Source organism: Pleurodeles waltl, chromosome 12 (assembly GCF_031143425.1).
Source record: "Pleurodeles waltl isolate 20211129_DDA chromosome 12, aPleWal1.hap1.20221129, whole genome shotgun sequence".
Taxonomy (NCBI): domain Eukaryota; kingdom Metazoa; phylum Chordata; class Amphibia; order Caudata; family Salamandridae; genus Pleurodeles; species Pleurodeles waltl.
In genome coordinates, this window is record NC_090451.1 from 49,014,287 (window position 1) to 49,022,953 (window position 8,667).

Sequence of the window (8,667 nt, forward strand, 5' to 3'; positions counted from 1 at the left end):
TTATTTTTTCCTTCCTTTCAGCGTGTCCTTTCTTTTCTTTTTATTTCCTTCTCCTTCCTTCTCTCCTTTCTTTCCTTCCTTTCTCATCCCGCTCTTCCCTTTCTTTTTTTGTCTACCCTTCCTTCCCTCTTCCTTACTTTTGTTTTCCTTCTCTTCTTTCCTTTCTGTTGTTCCCTTCCTTCCTTCCTCCTTTCAGCGTGTCCTTTCCTTTCTTTTTCCTATCTTTCCTTCATTTTTTCTTTCCTTGTTTCCCTTCCTTCTCTTCCTTTCCTCTTTTCCTTCCCTCGCCTTTTTCTTTCCTTATGTTTTTCTTTCTCCTTTCCTTCCGATAGTCCTTCACTGCATTCCTCTTACCCTTTCCTTCCTTATATTCTTTTTACTTTCTTTTCTTTCTTCTTCCTTCCGTCATCCTTCCTTTCCTTCCGATAGTCCTTTTCTCACATCCTTTCATCCTTTCTTTCCTTCTCTTTTCTTCATATCTCAATTTCTTCCATCTTTCTTTCCTTCCCTCGTTTCCTTGTTCCTTTCCTACATTCCTTACTTTTACGTTTGTTCCTTCCTTAATTTCCTTCCCTTTTCTTCCCCTATACTTAAATTGTCCCCTTCCTTCCTTCTTTCTTTTTCTTCCTTCCCGTTGTTTCCATTCCTTCTTTCATTCTGCTTTTCCTCCTTCCCTTCCTCCTTTCCTGTGTTCTTCCCTTTCTTTACTACTTCATTCTTTCTTTACTCCCATTCTTTTCTTCCCTTCATGATTATCTTCCTTAATTTTTCCTTCCTTTCCATGGACCTTATTTCCTTCCCTGTGTTCTTTCACTCTTTCCTTGCTTTCCTTTTTTCACTCCCTTTTCCCTACTTTCTATCCATCCTTTCCTTTTGTCCTTTCCCTACTTCCCGTCCCTCTTTCCTTTCCTCCCTTCTGTAAATGTTCCTTCTCCTCATTCTTTTCTTCTATTTGTACTTGCTTTCCTTCATTTCATTCCATCCTTCAGTCCTTCTTTCTTGCCTTCCTGTTTCCTTCTTACCATCCTCTTTTCTTTCTATTTTCTTTCCTTTTTAATCCCTTAATTATTTTCTTCTTTCCTTTAGTTCATCCTTTCCTTTCTTCCCTTTTTACTTCTTTTCTCCTTTTTCTCTCTTTTCTGTCCTTCCCATTTCCTTCATCCCTTAGTTTGTTCTTTCCTTAATTAATTTTCCTTTATTCCTTTCACTTTCCTTCTTCCCTATTCTTCCTTTATATGCTTTTCTTCTTTCCTTGCATTTCTTCTTCACTTCCTTCCGTCCTTTGTAATCCTTCCTACTTTTGTATTTTCCTTTTTTCATTTCACCCTGTCCTTCCTTTCCTACTTATTTTCATTCTTTCTTCCTTTTGTCTTTTCGTTCTTGTTATTCTTTCCATTATTTCCCTTTTCTTCTTGTTTCCCTCTGTTCGATCCTTGCCTTTCATTCTTCCCTCCGTTCAGTCTTTCATCCCTTCCTTTTCATCTGTTCCGTTTTTTTCTTTTCATGGCCACCTCCTTTCTTTCCTTCCTTCATTCTTTCCTTCCTTTCTTCTCCTTTTTCTTTCATGCCCCTTATTTTAACCTTCTTTGCTCTTTTCTTCCTTCCATTCCCTTCCTCGTTCACTTGTTTCCTTCCTTTTTTCTTTTTCTTTCTTCTTTCCTTAACTCAATTTCTTTTTCCATTCATTCTTTTCTTCCTTCCTCCACTTTATTTTCCTTTCATTTTTCTTTCCTTGTTTCTTCCCCTTCCTTCCTCCCTTTATCCTATCCTTCCTTTTTACGTCGTTTTCTTTTTTTTCATTCTTCCTTTCCTTCTTTATTTACCTTTAATTTATTCCTCCCCTTCATCCCTCTTATCTTTTCTTTTTGTCATTCCACTTTTTCTTTTTATTCTTCCTCCGTCCTTTTTTCCATTTTCTTCCTTCTTCTCTCCAATTAGTCCTTCATTCTTCCTTTTCTTCCACCCCTTCATTTTTTCCTTTGTCCTTCATTTTTGCCTTCCCCTTGTTCTTTCCTTCCTTTTTTTCCCTTTGCCCTTTCCATTGCTCTTTCCCGTCATCTTTCTTTCCTTTTTTCTTCCTTTTACTTTCTTCTTTTCCTTCTCCCTCCTTTTCTTCTTCCATTCCTCTTTCCTTCTTTCTTACAGTTCCTTTCATTTTTCCTTCTGTTCCTTTCTTCCTCTTTCTTTCCTTTTTTCTCTTCCACCCTTTCCTTCTTTCATCCTGTCCTTTGTTTTCCTTCTTTCAATTTCTCCTTTCATTATTTCTTCTTGCCCTTTATTAGATCTTTCTTCCCTTCCTTGTTTCCTTCTTTCTCTCCTTCCCCCATTTTTCTTCTTCCTATCCTTCTTTCCTTGTTTTCGTTAATCATTCCTTCCTCTTCTTTTACTCACTTCTTCCTTTTCCTCTTTTCTTCCTTACAACCCTTCATTTTTTTCTTCCCTTCCAGTGTGTACTTCCTTTTTCCCTTCCCTTCATTTTTCTCTTCCTTCCTACTTTTCTTTCCTTTCTGTCCTTCTTTCCTATCCTTTCTTCTTTCTTCGATTTACTTCCTTCCTTCTGACATTTCTGTGCTTTCCTTCTTATTCTCTTCCTTCCTTTTTTCTTCTTTCTATACTTTTTCCTTTCCTTAAATTAACCCCTTCCTTCCTTATTCTTTCCCTTCCTCCGTTTTCATCCCTTTAAGTTTTATTCCACCCTCTTTCATTCTTTCCCTTCCTTTCCTCTTAATTGATTTTTAGTTCCTTTCTTTTCCTACTTTCTTTTCTACTTTACTTCCCTTTCTTTCTCTCATTTTCTTTCCCCATCCTTCCTTAAGTCCTTTTCTCACTTCTTTTCCTTCCTTCTTTCCTCACTTTCTTTTTTCTTCATACTGCCTTTCCGTCCTTTCCTTTCTTCCCTCTTTTCTTCCCCTCATTTCCTTCCTTCTTCCTTTTTTACCTTCCTTTTGTTATTTCCTTCATTACCTCCCCTTTCTTAACTCTCCCCCTCCTTACTTCTTTTCCTTCGTTCTTTTCTTCACTTCATATTTTTCTTTCTTCCCTTTGCTGTCTTTATTTCATTCTGTCCTTTCTTCCTTACCTTTTTTCTTCTTTCATTTCACGTTTCCTTTTTTACTTAGTTACCTACCTTCTTTCCTTCCTTGCTTTTTCCCTTTGTTCTTTTCTTCCAACCCTTCATTTTCCTTCCTACATCTTTTCCTTCCCTTTTTCTTCCATTCCTTCATCTTCCTTCCTCCTTTTCTTCCCTTTCATCCTGTTTTTTATTCCTTCATTCTTGTCTTCCATCATTTTGCCCTGTCCATCCTTCATTCTTTGTTTTCTTCTTTTCCTTTCCCTCCTTGCTTTCCTTCTTCCCTCCTTCTTTCTCTTTTTGTTTTGTCCTTTCCTTCCTTCTCTTCCTGTCTCCCTTCGTTCTTTTCTTCCTTATTTTTCCTACCCTTTTTCCTTATTTTCTTTTATTTCTCACCTTTCCTTGCTTCCCTTGCTTCTTCTCTTCCTTCCTTTATTTGCCTCCTTTCTGCCCTCTTCTGTCTTTTCCTCTTCATTCTGTCCTTCCTCCTATTCTTTCATTCCTGTTGCTCCTTTCTTCTTTTCAACCCTTCCTTTTCTTCTTCATGTCCTTCCTTTCTTCATGTCCTTCCTTTCTTCATGTCCTTCCTTTATTCCCTTCCTTTTCTTCCCTCTTTCTTCTTTACCTTTCTTTCTCTCCTTCCTATGTTTTTCACTTTTTCCCTTCCTTATTACCCTTCCTTTCCTTCTATTCCTGTTCTTGCCCTACTTTTCCCTTCTTTCATTCTGTCCTTCCTTTCCCTTCTTTCTGTCCTTCCTTTCCCGTTTCCTTCTTTCCACCTTTCCTTTTCCTTCCCTTTCTTTCCTTCATCCCTGTCTTCTTTCCTTCCTGAATTCCTTCTTTAATTCTTTGTCTGTCCTTCTTTCCATCTTATCATCTTTTTCCTTCATTCCTAAACTTCTCTTGTTCTTTCATTCTTTTTCCTTTTAGCCATTTTTTTCTTTCCCTTTTCCTTTAAATACTTTCGGATGTTAACATTAATTTCAATATATATTTACTTTATAAATGTAAAATGTTTTTTTTAATGCAAATCGTAATAATTTCTATAACAAATTACTATAGGCACATAAATGATGTGAGCTTAAAATGATACCTACCTCTACGTAAAGGCATTGCTGATGTAATGGACCCCCAACATTCGCCCTGCAACCTTAGAGGCAGAAACCATGTATCTGAACTGAAAATTTGTGGACTACCTGTAGAAATGAAGGAGAAGATTGAAACAAGTATATTGTAAAGCTATTTTTGACTTCAGTCCTAAATACTTAATTAGGAAAAGATATCCTTATTATGCTGAAAGACTTCTTGGTTCCTCTGGAAAAAAATATGCACCTTATTCCATAGATCAGTGGTTCCCAACCTGGGGTCTGGGGACCTCTGGGGGTCCGCGACTGCTTAGAAAATTAACTAATATTAACAGATTAGGTACCCAGCTTTCAGTAATGACTCAGTAGGGGGGGGGATGAATTCCAATAAGGATTCAGTGGGGATCCTGGGGTTCCAGTAATGATAAAGTGGGGGTCCACGGAAGTCAAAAGGTTGGGAACCACTGCTTTTCCTCCATGTAGTGTGAAACTCTCAAACTTTCAAATAGTAGATCTGCTCCCGTCCTTCATCTACTTTTCTACCAAAAGCTCAATTATTCTCCTGGTGCATCTAGAGTGATAGTGAGTGGCATTACTTTGAACCGTGTCTAGGGCGGTTATTCCATTGACTGTGCTTGACAAACTTCCATTCTTTCATCCGCTCATGGTCTGCTTTCACCATCACAGGGTGGTCGCCGCGGGGATGAGGGTGGAGCGGCCCAACAGTGTCATGGCCAGGTCCAAAATGATTCCACATCATCGAGATCCTGGCAATGAAACCAACAAAAAGAAGTAAGTTGCCATACCACATAGTGATACAATGATGCACAGGGGATATCTTATTTGGGGCTGACTGAAAATTGTATAATTGTAATGGTGGAAATTATGTAAAATGCACAAAAAATTGAGTTATTACAGATCCGCCGATTTCTGCATTTGCACAAATGTTTAGCAAGGAATCCATTCTAACGTCCATTTTTGGCACTAGGAAGCATTTTGGGCTAAACCATTGCATAAATTCCCATTCCACAACTCATTTAACAATCGCTAATCATGTTTGTTTTGTTCATGTTCTTTCTGTGCCCCTGCAATGGAAATTGTTACCCAAAGTCTCAATTACCAGACGCGGTTTAATGGCATCATCTCGGGCATTTCGCACCACAGTTGTAGTTTGAGGTGGTAGAAATTACATGAAATTCTGCAAGCATAACTGAAATATCACCTGGGCCTAATACTCTGATAAAAGGTACCAAAGCCTTGGTTAGAAATTCTAGTGGAAATAAAATTGCACAACTGAATTAAAAAAAAAAAATGAAACCATGGGTGTCAGTGACCAGTTACAAAGTGCAACTAATGTGAGCCGACATTTACGTCAAACATTGGGGCGCCCCATTCTTCAGAACCTGGGTATCCGATGCACTGTGTGCATCCTGTGGTCCCTGCTGCCAATATTCCAATACTCATGATAAGTTCAAAGTGAGCGAGAGAACATCATCTCTGTACTTCATGTGGGACATAAATTTCAGTGAGTCCAAAATATTTTAAATGATCAAACATTTTATAGCAGCTTTACAGTGGTAACAGTCATGCAACCTTAAAACGTGGTAATCCACAGTTAAAAAGGGGCGCTCAGCAAGTGAGGTGCACAGTGAAGGTGAGATGTATACAACTGAGAAACAGACAAACAACTAACTCCATTACAAATGTTTATACATAGCAGACATAGGGCCTGATTACAACTTTGGAGGAGGTGTTAACCAGTCCCAAAAGTGACGGCAAAGTGACGGATATACCATCAGCCGTATTAAGAGTCCATTATATCCTATGGAACTCGTAATACGGCTGGTGGTATATCCGTCACATTTGGGACGGATTAACACCTCCTCCAAAGTTGTAATCAGGCCCTTAGTAATCCATGCGCGTGGCCCTACTGCAGGCTAGCCTATGGTTTGTAAAGTTTGGTGTTGGGCTTTGAAGGTGGGATGAAACAATGTGTTATAATTGAACAGATTGGATGGAAAAGTGAATGTTGCGTCTTCCTCTTCTGCTAAATACACATATTGCAGGTCACAGACTTACAGTAATGCATTATGGACCAGTCCCAAGATGGTGGAGACACTGTTCTGTACGGGTGTGCCCTGCAGTCCAGGGCACACAGGTAGGCAGGATTTCATGAGGATGCCTTTGAATCGCCTTCAGTAACATGACACAGATGTCTAGGCAACTCTTAGCAAAAGTACAAAAACTGCAACAAACTAAGAACTTCAATGAAAACACCAAACGCAAGTAAAAATAAAGTAGGAGAACAGGTACAAGTGGTTGTAAATGTCATAGGGGAAAACATACAGCATTGATATGAAAGTTGCCGTGTTCAAAATAAGAGGAATTTCTCCAAATATAGAAAAATAGCAGGAAACATATATGTAGAAAAGTTGAATAAAAGTCCACAAAGGGTGAAAGCAGCAAGAAAAATGAATGGTAAAATTGGAAGTTTGAAAATCAGTTAGACTTCATCCAGTGAGAGCGCCTGGCCAATGAGATGCAACGAGAGAAGGTGTTCACTTACAAGACAAACAAAACCACCGAACAGAGAAATGATGAAACGTTTTGAGCATCTGCAGTTAGTTACAAACTATGGGTAGGGAACTCCAGCATCTCCAGCAGGAACAGTGATTTAGGGGTTATGAATGTGGACATCCCAAGCACAAGATCTTGGCCAGATCAGTAAAATAAAGACCGAGCAGGTTCATTGTACACTCAGAAGAGAACTTTGGATCACAGGAGCCTCATTTCAGGAATCTAATATTGCAGGAGAATGAAAGAAATTGTGATCATTGCATGTTCAAGTAAGAATATGCTATTACTGAAGGCACAGAAAAGGATCCAGTAGAAAACAGGAATTTGTTAGAGACTAATGTAGAATTTGTAACCATTGCTACTTCTGGTAAGAACTTAAAATCATTACTGTCTCTGGAAATAACTTAAGATTGAGAAGCTCATGAAAGAACTTAAGATCTCGTTTGGCCTCTGTAAAAACTTCAGATCATTAAAGACTCTGGCAAAAATGTAAGATTAATGCAGGTGCAAGATGGAATTTAAGATCAATGGAGGCTGCCTCGTGGAACCTCAGACTGTTGTAGGCCCAGGTAGGAATAAATCAAGAAAAGAGGCCCAAGAAATAACTTAGGATGCTTGTGGACTCTACAATGAACTTAAGATCATTACGGAATCTAGACAGAAGTTAGGACCATTGTAATATTCATGAAGACTTACTGCAGGTCTAAGAGATTTTAGGATTATTGCAGACTCGGAAAAAAAACCTAAAAGAAATCATAATTTTCAGGCAAGTGTTTGCATCTGCGCTCTACCCTATTTTAGGCTTCTCCTATTTTTTTGTTTTCTGAGCCAATCATTTGGAGACCCACAAATGTACTGAATTTCATCAGATGTTTAGATAATTGTCAACTTATTGCATCTTTATTTTTCATACCTCCTAAAACCATGCTCCGTAATGCTATAAAGAAATGCATATTAATAGTGCTGCAATCATCTTGTGACTTATTGTGCTTTTTCAACCTTCTTTCTGTTTCTGCGTAGTGTCGTCCTCATGCAATATGCCCGAGCCAACATGAAACAGGATGGTCTGAACAGCCTCCAGTATAAAGTTGTTAACATCACAAGGCATCATTTGTACACCAGGATTTGTGTGGACATTGGAAAGCCAGAGGAGATTTGAGCCGGACTACACTGACCATGTTATCCTCACCACTCCTTGCCTTTAATGCGTGCAGACGATCGCCATTTTATTTTACACGTATCCGATGGACCCAATTCAGGGGCGGAGCCATGGCAAGAAATAGTAAATGGTCAATTGGAGAGGACTTCAATGCGAAGCGTGGCGAAGCGCATGTGTTTCTGAGCTTTTATAGAGCTGGCCAGTCATGGCTGCACTCTAACAAGGGAATGACTTGCACACCATCACACAACTTGACTTCTTCAAGCGTTGAAGCTTGGAGTGCAACTCTGGATTCTGTGATTGTTTCAGAGTCACGACCTAGCAACATTGCTCCAAAATCTTTGCTTGCTAGTCTGAAGGTCTAAACACTTAGAGATAAAATTGCTCCCACAAAAAAATTAAAAACGAGTGCCCTTTGATGAGCATGGAACGTAATCGGACTAATTTTGTTTGAGACCAGATATTCGAACAGTCCACCGGAAATGTAAGGGTTGCCCTAACAGAGAGGTTAAATGTGTGATTTTCTACTAATTCCAATCTTCATTTTTTTTTTTTTTTTTTTTTTTTTTTTTTAAATCAATTTTAAGGGGTCTTTGTGTAATTTCAGAAGGTTTCAGTAACTTTAATATTTTTCAGGGATACTTGAATCAATTGTATTTATTTCAGTGTAGTATAAACATATCTGTGTGAGTGCTTCGAGATTTGGGATGTTATATGCTTTTGTCAACAATGTACTGTTGTAATATTCACTTTATGAATAAAAAGTCGGAAATAAT

The 8,667-nt window shown here is 38.5% G+C and overlaps 1 protein-coding gene across 1 annotated transcript in view; it reads left to right on the plus strand.

Annotated features, from left to right (window-relative positions):
* The window catches only part of LOC138267388 (beta-1,4-galactosyltransferase 1-like), a 167,564-nt gene extending 159,102 nt beyond the window's left edge, over positions 1-8,462 (plus strand). The window contains exons 6-7 of the mRNA XM_069216291.1: positions 4,843-4,947; positions 7,753-8,462. Of these exons, the coding sequence (XP_069072392.1) occupies positions 4,843-4,947; positions 7,753-7,891 (244 nt within the window). The 3' untranslated portion in view covers positions 7,892-8,462. The remainder of the gene's footprint in view (positions 1-4,842; positions 4,948-7,752) is intronic.
* Positions 8,463-8,667: the final 205 nt, after the last annotated feature.